General features: G+C 44.8%; 1 protein-coding gene across 2 annotated transcripts in view; it reads left to right on the plus strand.

Annotated features, from left to right (window-relative positions):
- LOC148057944 (ras GTPase-activating-like protein IQGAP3) overlaps positions 1-20,693 on the plus strand; it is a 34,252-nt gene that overhangs the window by 9,978 nt on the left and 3,581 nt on the right. The window contains exons 6-32 of one of the 2 annotated variants that reach the window (XM_087782679.1): positions 1,094-1,161; positions 3,832-3,945; positions 4,005-4,180; positions 4,948-5,029; positions 5,085-5,248; positions 5,309-5,396; positions 5,462-5,625; positions 5,678-5,838; positions 9,686-9,795; positions 9,903-10,066; positions 10,196-10,286; positions 12,106-12,273; positions 12,328-12,470; positions 12,539-12,709; positions 12,899-12,982; positions 13,039-13,110; positions 13,176-13,245; positions 14,380-14,588; positions 14,658-14,810; positions 14,866-15,029; positions 15,084-15,308; positions 15,371-15,511; positions 16,891-16,975; positions 17,030-17,262; positions 17,333-17,465; positions 17,580-17,703; positions 17,826-17,946. In XM_087782679.1, the coding sequence (XP_087638805.1) occupies positions 1,094-1,161; positions 3,832-3,945; positions 4,005-4,180; positions 4,948-5,029; positions 5,085-5,248; positions 5,309-5,396; positions 5,462-5,625; positions 5,678-5,838; positions 9,686-9,795; positions 9,903-10,066; positions 10,196-10,286; positions 12,106-12,273; positions 12,328-12,470; positions 12,539-12,709; positions 12,899-12,982; positions 13,039-13,110; positions 13,176-13,245; positions 14,380-14,588; positions 14,658-14,810; positions 14,866-15,029; positions 15,084-15,308; positions 15,371-15,511; positions 16,891-16,975; positions 17,030-17,262; positions 17,333-17,465; positions 17,580-17,703; positions 17,826-17,946 (3,678 nt within the window). The remainder of the gene's footprint in view (positions 1-1,093; positions 1,162-3,831; positions 3,946-4,004; positions 4,181-4,947; positions 5,030-5,084; positions 5,249-5,308; positions 5,397-5,461; positions 5,626-5,677; positions 5,839-9,685; positions 9,796-9,902; positions 10,067-10,195; positions 10,287-12,105; positions 12,274-12,327; positions 12,471-12,538; positions 12,710-12,898; positions 12,983-13,038; positions 13,111-13,175; positions 13,246-14,379; positions 14,589-14,657; positions 14,811-14,865; positions 15,030-15,083; positions 15,309-15,370; positions 15,512-16,890; positions 16,976-17,029; positions 17,263-17,332; positions 17,466-17,579; positions 17,704-17,825; positions 17,947-20,693) is intronic. The other variant, XM_087782680.1, reaches the window with a different exon arrangement.

A 20,693-nucleotide genomic window follows, 5' to 3' on the forward strand; every position in this document is an offset into this window, starting at 1 on the left:
TGTGTCTGTCTGCCTATGTGTGTGTGTGTCTGCCTGTGTGTGTGTCTGTCTGCCTGTGTGTGTGTCTGTCTGCCTGTGTGTGTGTCTGTCTGCCTATGTGTGTGTGTGTCTGCCTGTGTGTGTGTGTGTCTGCATGCCTGTGTGTGTGTGTCTGTCTGCCTGTGTGTGTGTCTGTCTGCCTATGTGTGTGTGTGTCTGCCTGTGTGTGTGTCTGCATGCCTGTGTGTGTCTGTCTGCCTGTGTGTGTGTCTGTCTGCCTATGTGTGTGTGTGTCTGCCTGTGTGTGTGTGTGTCTGCCTGTGTGTGTGTCTGTCTGCCTGTGTGTGTGTCTGTCTGCCTGTGTGTGTGTGTGTCTGTCTGCCTATGTGTGTGTCTGTCTGCCTATGTGTGTGTGTGTCTGCATGCCTGTGTGTGTGTGTCTGTCTGCCTGTGTGTGTGTCTGTCTGCCTATGTGTGTGTGTGTCTGCCTGTGTGTGTGTGTCTGCCTGTGTGTGTGTCTGTCTGCCTATGTGTGTGTCTGTCTGCCTATGTGTGTGTGTGTCTGCCTGTGTGTGTGTGTCTGCCTATGTGTGTGTGTGTCTGCCTGTGTGTGTGTGTCTGCCTATGTGTGTGTGTGTCTGCCTATGTGTGTGTGTGTCTGCCTGTGTGTGTGTGTCTGCCTATGTGTGTGTGTGTCTGCCTGTGTGTGTGTGTCTGCATGCATGTCTGTTACGAGCTTTCTTAGAGCTTGTTTTCCACGATTATGGGGAAAAAAGTCTTAATTGTGATGATTTTTCTCAATATTTCAATTAAATATGTGATTATTTTTAATGTCCTCTTTTCATGCGTTTCTCTTCTAATACAATATATAATTGATTTTACAGTGATGTTGATTTGTTTATTGTTAAGCTAAAGTGATGAAGCCAATGTTAAGGTGAAGGCAAAGTACAGATCAATATAAATGGAGACGTTTTATTCAGTTGCCTTAATTACAGTTGTAAACAAACGTAAAATAAAACTTGAAGCATTTTAAACATTCACTGAAAATGCTCATCAGCCCTCGTCTGTACTTACTGAGAACACTGAAGTTTTATATTTCCTACTGTGTGTTCAGCTTGTACCTGTACCGTCTCGGCGTTGCTCCTCCGATGGATGACCTGTGTGGGAAAGTAAAGTTCACAGGTGAGAGGTCGTCTCTGTGTCGTACACTTGCGTGGACATGTAGCCAGTGACTCATCGTTGAGTTGATGGTTTTCTCCATTATAGTCTTAGTTCAAGTGTCTTGAGATACCTTTGTAATGACACTTGAAATACAATTGAATTAAAATGTACACACACATGTACACTCACATGTACACATGTACACACACACACGTACACATGTACACACACATGTACACATGTACACACACATGTACACATGTACACATGTACACTCACACGTACACATGTACACTCACACGTACACATGTACACTCACACGTACACATGTACACTCACACGTACACATGTACACACACATGTACACATGTACACACACATGTACACATGTACACACACATGTACACATGTACACACACATGTACACATGTACACTCACACGTACACATGTACACTCACACGTACACATGTACACACACATGTACACATGTACACACACATGTACACATGTACACACACATGTACACATGTACACTCACACGTACACATGTACACACACACGTACACATGTACACACACATGTACACATGTACACACACATGTACACATGTACACTCACACGTACACATGTACACACACATGTACACATGTACACTCACACATACACATGTACACTCACACGTACACATGTACACTCACACGTACACATGTACACACACATGTACACATGTACACTCACACGTACACACACACGTACACATGTACACTCACACGTACACATGTACACTCACACGTACACATGTACACTCACACGTACACACACACGTACACATGTACACTCACATGTACACATGTACACTCACACGTACACATGTACACTCACATGTACACATGTACACTCACACGTACACACACACGTACACATGTACACTCACACGTACACATGTTCACTCACACGTACACACACACGTACACATGTACACTCACATGTACACATGTACACACACACACGTACACATGTACACACACACACGTACACATGTACAATCACACGTACACATGTACACACACACGTACACATGTACACACACACGTACACATGTACACACACACGTACACATGTACACACACACGTACACATGTACACATGTACACTCACACATACACATGTACACTCACACGTACACATGTACACACACACATGTACACTCACACGTACACATGTACACACACACGTACACATGTACACACACATGTACACATGTACACTCACACGTACACATGTACACACACACATGTACACATGTACACACACACATGTACACATGTACACTCACACGTACACATGTACACTCACACGTACACATGTACACACACACGTACACATGTACACATGTACACACACACATGTACACATGTACACTCACACGTACACATGTACACTCTCACGTACACATGTACACTCACACGTACACATGTACACACACACATGTACACATGTACACACACACATGTACACATGTACACTCACACGTACACATGTACACACACACCTGTACACATGTACACACACACATGTACACTCACACGTACACATGTACACTCACACGTACACATGTACACACACACCTGTACACATGTACACACACACATGTACACATGTACACTCACACGTACACATGTACACACACATGTACACATGTACACTCACACGTACACATGTACACACACACATGTACACATGTACACTCACACGTACACATGTACACTCACACGTACACATGTACACACACACGTACACATGTACACACACATGTACACACACACATGTACACATGTACACTCACACGTACACATGTACACTCACACGTACACATGTACACTCACACGTACACATGTACACACACACATGTACACATGTACACTCACACGTACACATGTACACACACACATGTACACATGTACACTCACACGTACACATGTACACTCACACGTACACATGTACACACACACCTGTACACATGTACACACACACATGTACACATGTACACTCACACGTACACATGTACACACACGTACACATGTACACTCACACGTACACATGTACACACACACATGTACACTCACACGTACACATGTACACACACATGTACACATGTACACTCACACGTACACATGTACACACACACATGTACACATGTACACTCACACGTACACATGTACACACACACGTACACATGTACACTCACACGTACACATGTACACTCACACGTACACATGTACACTCACACGTACACATGTACACATGTACACTCACACGTACACATGTACACATGTACACACACACATGTACACATGTACACTCACACGTACACATGTACACACACACCTGTACACATGTACACTCACACGTACACATGTACACACACACGTACACATGTACACTCACACGTACACATGTACACACACACCTGTACACATGTACACTCACACGTACACATGTACACTCACACGTACACATGTACACTCACACGTACACATGTACACACACATGTACACATGTACACTCACACGTACACATGTACACTCACACGTACACATGTACACACACACCTGTACACATGTACACACACACATGTACACATGTACACTCACACGTACACATGTACACTTTCCACCCTGACTATCCAGAGGAGGAGATCAACAACATGAAGTTGGAGTTGGACAAGTATGGAATCCAGATTCCAGCGTTCAACAAGATTGGAGGAATCCTGGCCAACGAGCTGTCGGTGGACGAGGCTGCAGGTAGACACGGCGCCCTCTACTGGAGACTCTAAGTTAAGCTCGTCTCTCCTCATGCTCAGTCCACGCCGCCGTCATCGCCATCAACGAGGCACTGGAGCGAGGTCAGGTCGCACACACCGCCAAGGCTCTGAGAAACCCCAATGCTCTACTGGGCGACCTGCAGGAGGCGCTGATGAGCGTGTACCAGGAGATGCTGCTGCAGGCCAGGAGGAGGAAGCTGGAGTCTGCTGGATGGGTGAGTCTCCAACACTGACCTTGAGAACTGTCGTCACATGTTGGTAACAAGTATATGTTGCTCACTCCACGTTCTGGGATTAGAGGTTTTTGCTTGTTCTATCAAGATCTTGTTTCAACCACACTACCAAAAACATACTTGGGTTCATAAGGGTCTTCTTAAGGAAGACCAGAAAGGAGAGCAGGCTTTTCTGCCTGAACCCTTGATCATTCAAGTCTGGACTGTCTTGCAGAGATACTGTGGAATCATGTTCTCTAAAATCAAACCAGTCACCACTGAACCTTGATGTTTCCGTTCTCTTCAACTCTTCTGTTCTTCATTACTTCTCTGGGCAGGAGTGGACTTCTCTGCTCGACCCGAGCCTCTCATTTGCTTCCTGTTTATTTAGAGCAACATTTAAAAGACTGCATTGATGGTCTTTCTTTGGTTCAGTTCATGGATGTTTGTATGTGCATTTACAAGAGTTTTACTCAGTCTATGCCTCGATCTCAGCGTCCCAGTGATCATCACCTAAATCTTGGTGTTGAAATGAAAACCTTGAGACAAATGCCTGTCGTTTCCATGGCTGAGGAAAAAGTTAAGAAAAAAAAGGACCCAAATGGTCATGAACAGAGTTTCTGGTCCGTCATCAAACGTTGAGCCTCTGACAGCAGACTCCAGACGAACACACTTGGATTTGATTAAAAACCTCGTCGACAGAGACGTAACAAATACACCTGACATTAATGAGCTGAGCCAGACCTGGACTGATGTTCTGGTTCTGTCAGGGTGGAGGGTCGGAGGAGAAGGACGTCTACGAGGAGAACCTGACTCAGAGGGAGATCCAGAGCAACATCAGCCTGGTCAACGGTGAGTCGTCCACCTGCAGGTCAGTGCTGATGTTGACGGGCTGTCATGTGACCAGTGAGGGCAGCCGTGGAACAGGTGGATGAAGCTCTGGACTGTGACGACGAGCTCTCGCTGCTCGTGGCTCTGCAGCTGCCATGTCTGAAGATCAGAGGCCTGCATAGCGACCATGGACCCTGGTACCTGGACCAGCTGTCAGCCGCTCGCCAACTGAAGGCTCTGGTACGCGCACGCACGCACACACACACACAGACAATGTCATGGACTGACCTCTGACCTCAGGAGCGTGGATCTGTTGATCCACTGGAGCTGGACGAGCTGCAGCATTCAGTGACTTCTGCCAACCAGGAGGCCCAGAGCGCCCACACCAGTGAGTCTGTTGACCTTTGACCCTGAGCACACCTCTACGAGCAGTCACGTTCACGTGTGTTCCAGTGTTGGTGGCGCTGGAGTGTGTGAACGGGGCTCTGCACGGCACAGACGTCAGACGCACGCTCAGCTGCCTGATGACCTCTGACCTCAAGCTGCCGCCCGTGTTTCCATTCGCCGCCGCTCTCTACCACCGCGAGCTGCAGCTGCTGCAGAGACGCTCGCCGCAGGTATGTGACCCGACCCGACCCGACGACTCCTGCTCACTCTTCTGTCCACCAGGAGGCGCTGCAGCAGGAGGAGCTCTTTGTTGCCGTGGAGATGTTGTCTGCTGTCGCTCTCGTCAATCAAGCCCTAGAGACGCGAAACCTTCACCAGTTGAGCTCCGCCCTGACCAGTCCTTCTGCTGCCCTGTCGGACGTGGACCCGTCGCTGGTTGACAAGTAAGCAACACATGTAGAAGCGTCAGTGTTCCTTGAATGATAGTTTAGGACGAACGTGAACTTAGTTTATTTTGTCTGATGAACGCTTCTGTGAACTCGTTCATTCTTGTGTATGTGAACGTCTCACTGATATCGTCCAGTAGGCGACATAATTGTACACTTGCAGACAGAAACACATAATTGTACACTTTCAGACAGAAACACATAATTGTACACTTTCAGACAGAAACACATAATTGTACACTTGCAGACAGAAACACATAATTGTACACTTGCAGACAGAAACACATAATTGTACACTTGCAGACAGAAACACATAATTGTACACTTGCAGACAGAAACACATAATTGTACACTTTCAGACAGAAACACATAATTGTACACTTTCAGACAGAAACACATAATTGTACACTTTCAGACAGAAACACATAATTGTACACTTGCAGACAGAAACACATAATTGTACACTTTCAGACAGAAACACATAATTGTACACTTTCAGACAGAAACACATAATTGTACACTTGCAGACAGAAACACATAATTGTACACTTTCAGACAGAAACACATAATTGTACACTTGCAGACAGAAACACATAATTGTACACTTGCAGACAGAAACACATAATTGTACACTTGCAGACAGAAACACATAATTGTACACTTGCAGACAGAAACACATAATTGTACACTTTCAGACAGAAACACATAATTGTACACTTGCAGACAGAAACACATAATTGTACACTTGCAGACAGAAACACATAATTGTACACTTTCAGACAGAAACACATAATTGTACACTTTCAGACAGAAACACATAATTGTACACTTGCAGACAGAAACACATAATTGTACACTTGCAGACAGAAACACATAATTGTACACTTGCAGACAGAAACACTGTACACCGTGTTAATGCGGGAACAACATCAGTTACAACATCAGTTACAACATCAGTTACAGCATCAGTTACAACATCAGTTACAACATCAGTTACAACATCAGTTACAACATCAGTTACAACAACAGTTACAACATCAGTTACAACATCAGTTACAACATCAGTTACAGCATCAGTTACAACAACAGTTACAACAACAGTTACAACAACAGTTACAACATCAGTTACAACATCAGTTACAGCATCAGTTACAGCATCAGTTACAACAACAGTTACAACAACAGTTACAACATCAGTTACAACATCAGTTACAACAACAGTTACAACATCAGTTACAGCATCAGTTACAGCATCAGTTACAGCATCAGTTACAGCATCAGTTACAGCATCAGTTACAACAACAGTTACAACATCAGTTACAGCATCAGTTACAGCATCAGTTACAACAACAGTTACAACAACAGTTACAACAACAGTGAAGCTACAGCAGCAGGATGTCGACACAGTACTAGAGATTCTTCTATAATCGGGTAAACTAGTTTCATGAAGAGGTCGATGAGAAAAATGACATGTGCACGTCAGGACCATGAACGCATCACATCGTTAGGTTCAACGTTTTACATAACGACACATAAAATATCTTTGTTGTTTTTACAATGTTGACAATAAATGTAAAATATTTTTTGTATGATGAAATCTGGTGAATATTTTCAATGTTAAAATGGATATAATAATAATGACTGACTTTGGCAATCATTTTGAAAATAAGAGCTCGTAGAAACACATAAATAAGGAACTATGAACTAGTTCATTCTTGGAGCCATGAACTCATTTCTCTTATTGGTTCTTTCCATGAACTGAATGAGAAGGTTGTCCAGTAGCACTGAATCAACCTGACATCAACACAACTGATGCTCTCGACCCCTTTAATACGACACAACATTCCACTGAGTAGACTTGAAAAGACACACCTGTGAAGTTATGTTTCTCCAAAATAGTCTGACTTAAGACTTAATGACTGACGGTCATTGTTGTGCTGAAAGATGAAGCTTTCACTTATTTCACACTTTTTTTTGTGTATGTTAATGTGTGACTCTATTGTATCATCAGTGTGTGTCGTTGTGATGTGTGACTCTATTGTATCATCAGTGTGTGTTGTTGTGATGTGTGACTCTATTGTATCATCAGTGTGTGTCGTTGTGATGTGTGACTCTATTGTATCATCAGTGTGTGTTGTTGTGATGTGTGACTCTATTGTATCATCAGTGTGTGTTGTTGTGATGTGTGACTCTATTGTATCATCAGTGTGTGTCGTTGTGATGTGTGACTCTATTGTATCATCAGTGTGTGTTGTTGTGATGTGTGACTCTATTGTATCATCAGTGTGTGTCGTTGTGATGTGTGACTCTATTGTATCATCAGTGTGTGTTGTTGTGATGTGTGACTCTATTGTATCATCAGTGTGTGTTGTTGTGATGTGTGACTCTATTGTATCATCAGTGTGTGTCGTTGTGATGTGTGACTCTATTGTATCATCAGTGTGTGTTGTTGTGATGTGTGACTCTATTGTATCATCAGTGTGTGTCGTTGTGATGTGTGACTCTATTGTATCATCAGTGTGTGTTGTTGTGATGTGTGACTCTATTGTATCATCAGTGTGTGTTGTTGTGATGTGTGATTCTATTGTATCATCAGTGTGTGTATTTTGTTGTGATGTGTGACTCTATTGTATCATCAGTGTGTGTGTGTTGTTGTGATGTGTGACTCTATTGTATCATCAGTGTGTGTATTTTGTTGTGATGTGTGACTCTATTGTATCATCAATGTGTGTGTGTTGTTGTGATGTGTGACTCTATTGTATCATCAATGTGTGTGTGTTGTTTTGATGTGTGACTCTATTGTATCATCAGTGTGTGTGTGTTGTGATGTGTGACTCTATTGTATCATCAGTGTGTGTGTTGTTGTGATGTGTGACTCTATTGTATCATCAGTGTGTGTGTGTGTGTTGTTGTGATGTGTGACTCTATTGTATCATCAGTGTGTGTGTGTGTGTTGTTGTGATGTGTGACTCTATTGTATCATCAGTGTGTGTGTGTTGTTTTGATGTGTGACTCTATTGTATCATCAGTGTGTGTCTGTTGTTGTGATGTGTGACTCTATTGTATCATCAGTGTGTGTGTGTGTTTGTTGTGATGTGTGACTCTATTGTATCATCAGCGTGTGTGTGTTTGTTGTGATGTGTGACTCTATTGTATCATCAGCGTGTGTGTGTTGTTGTGATGTGTGACTCTATTGTATCATCAGCGTGTGTGTGTTGTTGTGATGTGTGACTCTATTGTATCATCAGTGTGTGTGTGTTGTGATGTGTGACTCTATTGTATCATCAGTGTGTGTTGTTGTGATGTGTGACTCTATTGTATCATCAGTGTGTGTTGTTGTGATGTGTGACTCTATTGTGTCATCAGTGTGTGTGTGTGTTGTGATGTGTGACTCTATTGTATCATCAGCGTGTGTTTGTACAAAACTCTTTTCATTGAAATATTGACATTAGAAAATGATCTTAAGCTCCGCCCACTGAAAACCCTTCAGGAGATTAAATCTTGTTGACCATAACCACACTCTCTCTGCTGTGATTGGTCAAGCATGGAGGTTTGTCACTGCGTGTCATCGATTGTCTCCACCTCGTATAAACAAAGCGGGGGGGGGGGGGTTACAGCTGAAGGAGTGAACCCATTAATGCATCATAATGGACTCTCGTAACCTCTCGTTCGCCCAGATCTCAGAGCAGCTTTGTAAAGTAATAAGTGTAAAACGTGGTCATAATGAGGAACTTAATGCATCATGGAGAGCAAGACTGAAGGTAGTGTGCTTGTACTTCCTCCGTGTGCCTGTAGGTGGAAACAAAGAATCCTACACACACAAGCTAACTTGGACTGTGTTCAGGTACCTGGAGCGTCTCTCGGAGGTCAAGTCTGGAGCAGATCTTCTGACCTGGAACCAGCTGCAGGAGGAGATCCACTCGGTGAACACGTCTGTTCTGGAAGAGCATGAGCGTACGTCTCTCAGCGTCATGTGACCTCGTCCGTCTCAGTCACCTGACCTGCTGTCAGGTGTCCTGATGGTGCTGCTGTATGACTGAACCACTGCTGTGACCCCTCAGAGATCCTGGCTGTGAGCCGCATCAACGACTCCCTGGTACAAGGGGACGCACGCAAGCTGCTGTCAGCACTGATGCTGCCCTCTGGTGGTCTGGAGGATGTGCTCCCTGCCAATGCTAGCAGGTACCACAGCCTACTGACCCAAGCCCGGCAGCACAAAGTCCAGGTGAGCTACGAGGTGTGACCTTCTAGCTGGTGAACAGCTGTGAGATGTAACCTTGAGCTCAGTAAAGCTGCTGCTTGCTGCCTTCACACGTTAAATAAAGAGTTTGACTCATCGTCGATGTTTCTTCAGCTGAGCAGAAATCCTGCAGCAGAACTCTGGTGGAGCGACATCCAGGAGGAAGTAAAGAGAGCCAACCTGCAGAGCCAGAGGGCACTGAAGAGTAAGAACACACTCGCACTTGTATAGGAATATATTTAATTATAGATTGTCATCTAAAAATGACATCAAGGTAAATAATATCACAACTTTAATAACAACTGGGTGTGTATGTGTTCAGATGGAACGTCTGGCCAGACTAGTGCAGCCTTATCTTCCACAGACTAACCTAACCTAACTAACCCAAACCTTCCAAACTCATGTTGTTCTGATGAAAGCAAGGTTCAACTTTTTGGACAAAAATGAGTATTTGGCTCAAAAGCATGGAGATGGCAGGTAAGGCTTCAGGCTGTTTTTCTTCAGCTGAACTGGAGTCTAGGTCAGGATGGAGGGATGAACATTCCAAATACCAGTCAGTGTTGGCACTAAACCTTTGAAGGATGAAGGCCAGAAGGCCAGAGAGACAATGTCCCGGAGAACTCGTCTAAATCCACAAAATTATTGCTTTCGTGGAATCTGAGGCTTTGGAGTGGCCTGGTCTAGCCCTGACTCTCATGGAACATCTGGAAGGATCTGAAGAGGGTTAGGGTTAGAAGACGAATATTGAACCATCATAAGAGAGTCATTTTATTACATCACAAATCATTTGAACAGGGTTATGTAGTCTTTTATATATTATAAGATTGATATTATATCAGTGGCGCACGTTTGAATGAATCCACGTCTCAAGAACTACTTTTAGGTTCTTCATGCACAGGATCTGAGCGTGAAACGTTCTAGTCGATAAGACGTTTATCATCAAATGAACATCATTACATCAAAATATCACTACAGTCTGTGTGGTTTCTATGGCCACGACACACACTCTGCATCGCTCCCCACACACGCTTCAGCATCAAACACGCACACACACGCTTCAGCGTCAAACACACACTTCAGCGTCAAACACACACACACACTTCAGCGTCAAACACACACACACACTTCAGCGTCAAACACACACGCACGTTTCAGCGTCAAACACACACACACACACACACACACACACACTTCAGCATCAAACACACACGCTTCAGCGTCAAACACACACTTCAGCGTCAAACACACACACACACTTCAGCGTCAAACACACACACTTCAGCGTCAAACACACACGCTTCAGCGTCAAACACACACGCACGTTTCAGCGTCAAACACACACACACACACACACACACACTGAAGCGACACACACACACAAGCACCACTATTTCTCTCATAAAGCACAACATTATTTAGAAATAAATGCATTTACTTGCGTAGTTCATGGAGGAAATAAATAAATCCTTAGAATTGTGAAGCTCGTGAAAACTTTCTTAACAACGTCCAGCTTTTCTTGAAAGTAAATCCTCGACCAGATCGACCATTGTGTTGAAAAACAAACTGTTGAATGAACTAAACTCATGGTTTCAGCTCCATGTGACTCGGTGTCGTCCAATCAGACGACATGAACGTGTCACGTGTTCGTGGAAGCGTGACAAGAGTCGCTTCCAAAGCGCTGACGTTGTGTCGCTAACTCGAATCTGATTGGTTCACACAATCCTTGATTTCAATGGACACGAGCCAGCTCTGAAGCGACTGAAGGCCTCGGGTCACGCATGACCAGCTGCTCAAATATGATTGGATGAAAGCTCTCGCATGAATGTACCATCCTGGAAGCAGCAATAGGAACGAAATGAAGAGAAAAGACTATGAGGAATAATTTAATACATATTTATGAAAAATAAACAAAAAAAAAAGTTTTTTATTTGTTTAAATTAAATAAATCCAGTTATTTTCTGATTATGTTTCAGCAGAGAAGGCCACTGGTATATATAACATCTCACTCTTCATGACCTCCTCAGTGTGTCTGGCCGTGGCAGCAGTGAACCAGGCGGTGAAGGAGAACCGGGTGAACCAGACGTTGCGGGTTCTGTCTCTGCCAGAGGTGGCGCTGCAGGGGGTCCTGCCACAGTGCGCAGCCCAGTACCAGCAGGAGCTCGGTGTCCTGGTCCACCTCAGGGCTCAGAGAGGTGAGCACCTGCAGATGCACCGTGACCTCTGACCTCCAACAATGTCCTCTTCAGGACACAACAAGAGCCCGTGGGTCCGGGTCCAGCTGGACGACGGCTCCTCCTACTTCTTCCACCTGCACAGGCTGGAGGGCACCTGGGACGAACCTGCTGACTTCACCAACAACAGCTCGTTTCTCGACCAGCAGCAGATCCAGGTGAGTCATGTGACCCCGACATGTGGTAGAGTCTGGCGCTGCCTGATGATGTCATGCTCTTCTCGCAGGACGTGGTTAGCATCGTCTCGTCCTCGTACCAGCGCAGTGGCCAGTGGAAGGGCAGCGCGGCCCTCGTCACTCGTCTGCAGGCGGCTTGTCGCGGCTTCCTGGTCAGACACGGACTGGACGCTCGCCGCCGATATCTGCACAACCAGACGGACGCCGTGGTGGTCATCCAGGTGGGAACGCAAAGACATGACATGTATTGGGACCACATATGATTCTGTGATGACCTTCATGAATGTGAGGCTACATCTGACATCACTTCCTGTTCTATTAGCCACTTCTATCAGTCACTGCCTCGGGAGAAACATGAGACTCTCAGAACTTCAGGGTGTCCACCTTGTTTTCAACGTATGTCCTTTTAGTCTCGGTGGAGGCGCTTTGTCCAGCAGAGGGCGTACAGGAGGCGGCTGCAGTTCCTCTACATGAACTGGCGAGCGGCGGTGAAGGTGAAGAGGAAATGAAGACACCAAACACTGCCACGATAATGACTTGTCCTCCTCAGATCCAGGCAGGGGTCAGGATGTGGTCGGCCCGGAGGAAATACAGAGCTCGTCTGAGCTTCTTTAGACGCCACGTAAGTTGCTGCTGATGTCACATGTTTGTTTGGCCCTGGCACAGCACTCCTTCTCTCTCCCACAGGTGGGCGCTGTGGTCAAGATCCAGGCCTTCTTCAGAGCAAACAAGGCCAGAGAGGAGTATCGGACCCTTGGTGAGTCACTGTCTAGGGCTGGGTATTGATCGAGAATTTTTGATACTTTTTTTCAATACCAATTTTATAAGATCAATTCTAACAATAAGAAACTTGTATTGTAGAGATGTAATTCATTTTTATTACGTTAGGTAGAACTTTATTGATCCTCAGGAGGTCTCCTTCGGAAAATAGTTTTTTCCAATTAGACACAACAATACAGACTTTATTATTCATGAAAATAAAATAAGAACAAGAACAAAGAGAAATAAAAAGAAAGAACAAGATGACACCATCTAAGTCTAAAGATAAAGAGTATAGATCAAAGACACTTTCACTCCTGCCCCCACAATTTAGAATTGTACAATCTAATAGCCCGAGGAATGAATGAGTCCTTGAGTCTATTAGTGTTGCACCTGGGAAGGAACATTCGTGTTCCATTTGCTTCTCTGTTCACTGATGACAGTGTTCAGAGGAACATTTCAAGCGCTTGATGGATCTACTGACTCCTTCAAGAAACATCTTAAGACATTTTTATTTGTGTTTTTCTGGAACTACTGTTGTGTTCTCAGTTTTATCTTGACCTTTAAAGTATATACTTTATTGAATATTGTTTTGATTGTTTAAGCGCTTTGTGACCCTGGTCTGGAAAAGCTCTATACAAATACAAATTACTTGCATTTCCACTCCAAGCTTACAGAAAAAACGGTTTGTGGTGCAAGAGAAGCAAACTCGTTACGAAACCATTTCTTCTTTACAGTAAAATTTATTTCTTTGTTATTGTTAAGATAAAGTTATTAAGCCATTTTTAAGATAAAGCCAAAATAATCATACATTGAAATAAATGTTCATTTAGTTACTTTAACGACACGTAAACGAATATATTCAGTGTACTTTAAGAACGGCTGCTCTTTAACGTCTTGACGTCTGTTCTTCTCGTGACTCCACGACGGCTCGAAAATTAAATGAACGTAAAATGAAATAAAATTGCAACCTTTGCGATATAATCATCGCATTTTTTTACAGCGCGATTATATCGCAAATGCAATGAATCGTTCTAACCCTGAAACATGTTTTCCTACTCGGTACTAACCAGCGTTTGGGTCGGTGCCTCCAGAGAACATAGCTGTGACTGACCACCTCTCTCGGGTCTAGTGCACTCGGACACACCGCCCCTCCCTGTGGTCAGGAAGTTCCTCCACCTGCTGGAGCTCAGCAACGGTGACATTCGAGAGGAGGAAGAGCTTCTTCATATGAGGGAGGAAGTCGCTCGCAGCATCCGCTTCAATCGGCAGCTGGAGGCCGACCTGAACCTGATGGACCTGAAAATCGGGCTGCTGGTCCGTAACAAGGCCACTTTGCAGGTCAGGACTTGAAGCACCTTTCTCCGTCGCTCGTGGAAATGTTTTGTTCTGATAGTTGTCACCTGACAGGAAGTAGTGTCTCACTGCAAGAAGCTGACCAAGAAGAACAAGGAGCAGCTGTCGGGCATGATGGATGTGGAGCGGACTAAAGGTCTGAAGGCTCTGAGCCGGGAGAGGAGGGAAAGGTTGGAGGCCTACCAGCACCTCTTCTACCTGCTGCAGGTAAGACGATGGTTCTTGCTGGGACTGAACGGGATGTGACGGGTCTTTGTTGCAGACGCAGCCCTCGTACCTGGCCCGTCTGATCTTCCTGATGCCTCAGAGTCGCTCCACGGCCTTCATGGAGATGTTGGTCTTCAGCCTCTTCAACTATGGCGCTGGACACCGTGAAGCCTTCCTGCTGCTGCAGCTCTTCACTCAGGCGCTGCAGCACGAGATCAGGTGGGTCTCCGTAGAGTCTTGGATTTCCATGGCACTCATGGGTTCTGCACTCAGGCTGAAAGTGGACCAGCCGCAGGACGTGATCACAGGAAACCCTACCGTCGTCAAGATGCTGGTCAACTTCTACCGTCACGAACGAGGTCATAACATCTTGAGGGCAACTTTGGGTCCTGCTCTTCAGGACATCCTTCAGGACCGGACGCTCAGCATCAGAACCGATCCGCTGGAGGTCTACAAAACCTGGATCAACCAAACCGAGAGCCAGACTGGACACAAGAGGTCAGAGTCCAGGTAAATAGTTTTTCTTCCCAGCCGTCTCATCACATCCTGTCCCGCTGCAGCTCCCTGCCCTACGAGGTTTGTCCAGAGGAGGCGCTGTCGCACCCTGAAGTCCAGCGTCGCATTGATGTCGCCATCGTCACGCTGAAGAACCTGACGGACCGAGTCCTCAAAGCCATCACCTCCAACCTGCACATGCTCCCGTCAGTCATCCTTCTGTCACCTGTCTTCACCTGTCTTCACCTGTCTTCACCTGTCTTCACCTGGCGTCACCTGGCGTCACCTGGCGTCACCTGGCGTCACCTGGCGTCACCTGTCTTCACCTGTCTTCACCTGTCTTCACCTGTCTTCACCTGTCTTCACCTGTCCTCACCTGTCCTCACCTGTCCTCACCTGTCCTCACCTGTCTTCACCTGTCTTCACCTGTCTTCATCTGTCTTCACCTGTCGTCACCTGTCGTCACCTGTCCTCACCTGTCCTCACCTGTCCTCACCTGTCCTCACCTGTCGTCACCTGTCGTCACCTGTCGTCACCTGTCCTCACCTGTCCTCACCTGTCCTCACCTGTCCTCACCTGTCCTCACCTGTCCTCACCTGTCCTCACCTGTCCTCACCTGTCTTCACCTGTCGTCACCTGTCGTCACCTGTCGTCACCTGTCTTCACCTGTCTTCACCTGTCCTCACCTGTCTTCACCTGTCTTCACCTGTCCTCACCTGTCCTCACCTGTCCTCACCTGTCCTCACCTGTCCTCACCTGTCCTCACCTGTCTTCACCTGTCGTCACCTGTCGTCACCTGTCGTCACCTGTCGTCACCTGTCTTCACCTGTCTTCACCTGTCGTCACCTGTCGTCACCTGTCTTCACCTGTCGTCACCTGTCTTCACCTGTCGTCACCTGTCGTCACCTGTCGTCACCTGTCTTCACCTGTCTTCACCTGTCCTAACCTGTCTTCACCTGTCTTCACCTGTCCTCACCTGTCCTCACCTGTCTTCACCTGTCTTCACCTGTCTTCACCTGTCCTCACCTGTCTTCACCTGTCTTCACCTGTCTTCACCTGTCGTCACCTGTCTTCACCTGTCTTCACCTGTCGTCACCTGTCGTCACCTGTCGTCACCTGTCTTCACCTGTCGTCACCTGTCGTCACCTGTCGTCACCTGTCGTCACCTGTCTTCACCTGTCTTCACCTGTCTTCACCTGTCTTCACCTGTCCTCACCTGTCCTCACCTGTCTTCACCTGTCTTCACCTGTCTTCACCTGTCCTCACCTGTCCTCACCTGTCCTCACCTGTCCTCACCTGTCTTCACCTGTCTTCACCTGTCCTCACCTGTCCTCACCTGTCTTCACCTGTCTTCACCTGTCCTCACCTGTCTTCACCTGTCTTCACCTGTCCTCACCTGTCCTCACCTGTCCTCACCTGTCTTCACCTGTCCTCACCTGTCCTCACCTGTCTTCACCTGTCTTCACCTGTCCTCACCTGTCTTCACCTGTCTTCACCTGTCTTCACCTGTCCTCACCTGTCTTCACCTGTCTTCACCTGTCTTCACCTGTCTTCACCTGTCCTCACATGTCTTCACCGCCAACAGGTATGGGTTTCGCTACACCGTGAAGGTTCTCAGAGACACATTGAGGACAAAGTTCCCAAAGGCCAGTGAGCCCGAGCTGTACAAGGTGATGATTGTTTTTTGCGTCAGAGTGTGGAGTTTGTGCTGATGTGCTCTTCAGATCGTAGGGAACCTGGTCTACTACCGCTACATGAACCCAGCGGTGGTGGCACCGGACGGCTTCGACGTGCTGGAGCGCTCGGCAGGACCCGGTCTTCAGCCGGAGCAGCGTCACATCCTGGGCTCCGTCGCTCGCACGCTGCAGCAGGCGGCCGCCAACAAACACTTCCATGGAGACGGATCTCACGTCGCCGATCTCAACCAGTACATCAGCCGCACACACGCCAAGTTCAGGTCCGGTCCGGTGAAGAACGTGCGCCTCATGCCACCAGGTGAAGCCAACAGGTGTCTTCGTGTCCGACAGGAAGTTCCTGCTGAGTGTGTGTGATGTTCCTGAGCCAGAGGAGCGCTTCAGTGTGGACGAGTTCTCAGAGCTGCTCATTGTCAACAAACCTGTGATCTACATCTCGGTGAGCGAGCTCCTGAACACGCACAAGGTCAGTGGAGATGCAAAGAAATATCCAAATGAATGACTTTAGTTACGTTGAAGGTGCTTTTCATGTGAATATATACGTTTATTCATTTCTCCTCGTGACATCATCACTCTCCAGCTGCTGTTGGAGCATCAGGATGTTCTGTGTCCAGACCCGGCAGACCCGCTCCGGCTGCTCCTGAGGGACGTGGGCTCCCCTCCGACTCTGCAGGATGTTCTTGGTACTGCAGCCAGCGCCTCAGGTACAGCTGGAGTCGTGTGCGACGCCACGAGTCACATGACCACGTCTGTTGAGAACGTTGACATTAGTGTTTGACGTCATGTGATCACCATCAATACTCGAGTCGTTCACGTTTGTTTGCAGCTTCTGAGGCAGGATTTGATCCTCAGAGCGGAAAGACTGAGGTTTCTCTCGCGCTTACGAACAAGTTCGACATTTTTAACTATTCTGAGGACAAACCAGACGCCCTGGGACTCCTGCTCAGGTGAGTTAGCATGTTGCTACTCCTCACTTACGTTAGCATGTTGCTACTCCTCATTTATGTTAACATGTTGCTACTCCTCATTTATGTTAACATGTTGCTACTCCTCATTTATGTTAACATGTTGCTACTCCTCATTTACGTTAGCATGTTGCTACTCCTCACTTAAGTTAACATGTTGCTACTCCTCACTTATGTTAACATGTTGCTACTCCTCATTTATGTTAACATGTTGCTACTCCTCATTTACGTTAGCATGTTGCTACTCCTCATTTATGTTAACATGTTGCTACTCCTCACTTACGTTAGCATGTTGCTACTCCTCATTTATGTTAACATGTTGCTACTCCTCATTTATGTTAACATGTTGCTACTCCTCATTTATGTTAACATGTTGCTACTCCTCATTTACGTTAGCATGTTGCTACTCCTCACTTATGTTAACATGTTGCTACTTCTCACTTATGTTAACATGTTGCTACTTCTCACTTAAGTTAACATGTTGCTACTTCTCACTTATGTTAACATGTTGCTACTTCTCACTTATGTTAGCATGTTGCTACTTCTCACTTATGTTAACATGTTGCTACTCCTCACTTACGTTAGCATGTTGCTACTCCTCATTTATGTTAACATGTTGCTACTCCTCATTTATGTTAACATGTTGCTACTCCTCATTTATGTTAACATGTTGCTACTCCTCATTTACGTTAGCATGTTGCTACTCCTCACTTAAGTTAACATGTTGCTACTCCTCACTTATGTTAACATGTTGCTACTCCTCATTTATGTTAACATGTTGCTACTCCTCATTTACGTTAGCATGTTGCTACTCCTCATTTATGTTAACATGTTGCTACTTCTCACTTATGTTAACATGTTGCTACTTCTCACTTATGTTAACATGTTGCTACTCCTCATTTACGTTAGCATGTTGCTACTCCTCACTTATGTTAACATGTTGCTACTTCTCACTTATGTTAACATGTTGCTACTTCTCACTTATGTTAACATGTTGCTACTTCTCACTTATGTTAACATGTTGCTACTTCTCACTTATGTTAACATGTTGCTACTTCTCACTTATGTTAACATGTTGCTACTTCTCACTTATGTTAACATGTTGCTACTTCTCACTTATGTTAACATGTTGCTACTTCTCACTTAAGTTAACATGTTGCTACTTCTCACTTATGTTAACATGTTGCTACTTCTCACTTATGTTAACATGTTGCTACTTCTCACTTAAGTTAACATGTTGCTACTTCTCACTTATGTTAACATGTTGCTACTTCTCACTTATGTTAACATGTTGCTACTTCTCACTTATGTTAACATGTTGCTACTTCTCACTTATGTTAACATGTTGCTACTTCTCACTTATGTTAACATGTTGCTACTTCTCACTTATGTTAACATGTTGCTACTTCTCACTTATGTTAACATGTTGCTACTTCTCACTTATGTTAACATGTTGCTACTTCTCACTTAAGTTAACATGTTGCTACTTCTCACTTATGTTAACATGTTGCTACTTCTCACTTAAGTTAACATGTTGCTACTTCTCACTTATGTTAACATGTTGCTACTTCTCACTTATGTTAGCATGTTGCTACTCCTCACTTATGTTAACATGTTGCTACTTCTCACTTATGTTAACATGTTGCTACTTCTCACTTATGTTAACATGTTGCTACTTCTCACTTATGTTAACATGTTGCTACTTCTCACTTATGTTAACATGTTGCTACTTCTCACTTAAGTTAACATGTTGCTACTTCTCACTTATGTTAACATGTTGCTACTTCTCACTTAAGTTAACATGTTGCTACTTCTCACTTATGTTAACATGTTGCTACTTCTCACTTATGTTAGCATGTTGCTACTCCTCACTTATGTTAACATGTTGCTACTTCTCACTTATGTTAACATGTTGCTACTTCTCACTTATGTTAACATGTTGCTACTTCTCACTTATGTTAACATGTTGCTACTTCTCACTTAAGTTAACATGTTGCTACTCCTCACTTATGTTAACATGTTGCTACTCCTCACTTATGTTAACATGTTGCTACTTCTCACTTATGTTAACATGTTGCTACTTCTCACTTATGTTAGCATGTTGCTACTTCTCACTTATGTTAACATGTTGCTACTCCTCACTTATGTTAACATGTTGCTACTTCTCACTTATGTTAACATGTTGCTACTTCTCACTTATGTTAACATGTTGCTACTCCTCACTTATGTTAACATGTTGCTACTTCTCACTTATGTTAACATGTTGCTACTTCTCACTTATGTTAGCATGTTGCTACTTCTCACTTATGTTAACATGTTGCTACTCCTCACTTATGTTAACATGTTGCTACTTCTCACTTATGTTAACATGTTGCTACTTCTCACTTATGTTAACATGTTGCTACTTCTCACTTATGTTAACATGTTGCTACTTCTCACTTAAGTTAACATGTTGCTACTTCTCACTTATGTTAACATGTTGCTACTTCTCACTTATGTTAGCATGTTGCTACTTCTCACTTATGTTAACATGTTGCTACTTCTCACTTATGTTAGCATGTTGCTACTCCTCACTTATGTTAACATGTTGCTACTTCTCACTTATGTTAACATGTTGCTACTTCTCACTTATGTTAACATGTTGCTACTTCTCACTTATGTTAACATGTTGCTACTTCTCACTTATGTTAACATGTTGCTACTTCTCACTTAAGTTAACATGTTGCTAC

This window comes from Callionymus lyra, unplaced genomic scaffold (assembly GCF_982586985.1).
Source record: "Callionymus lyra unplaced genomic scaffold, fCalLyr1.hap1.1 HAP1_SCAFFOLD_264, whole genome shotgun sequence".
NCBI lineage: Eukaryota > Metazoa > Chordata > Actinopteri > Syngnathiformes > Callionymidae > Callionymus > Callionymus lyra.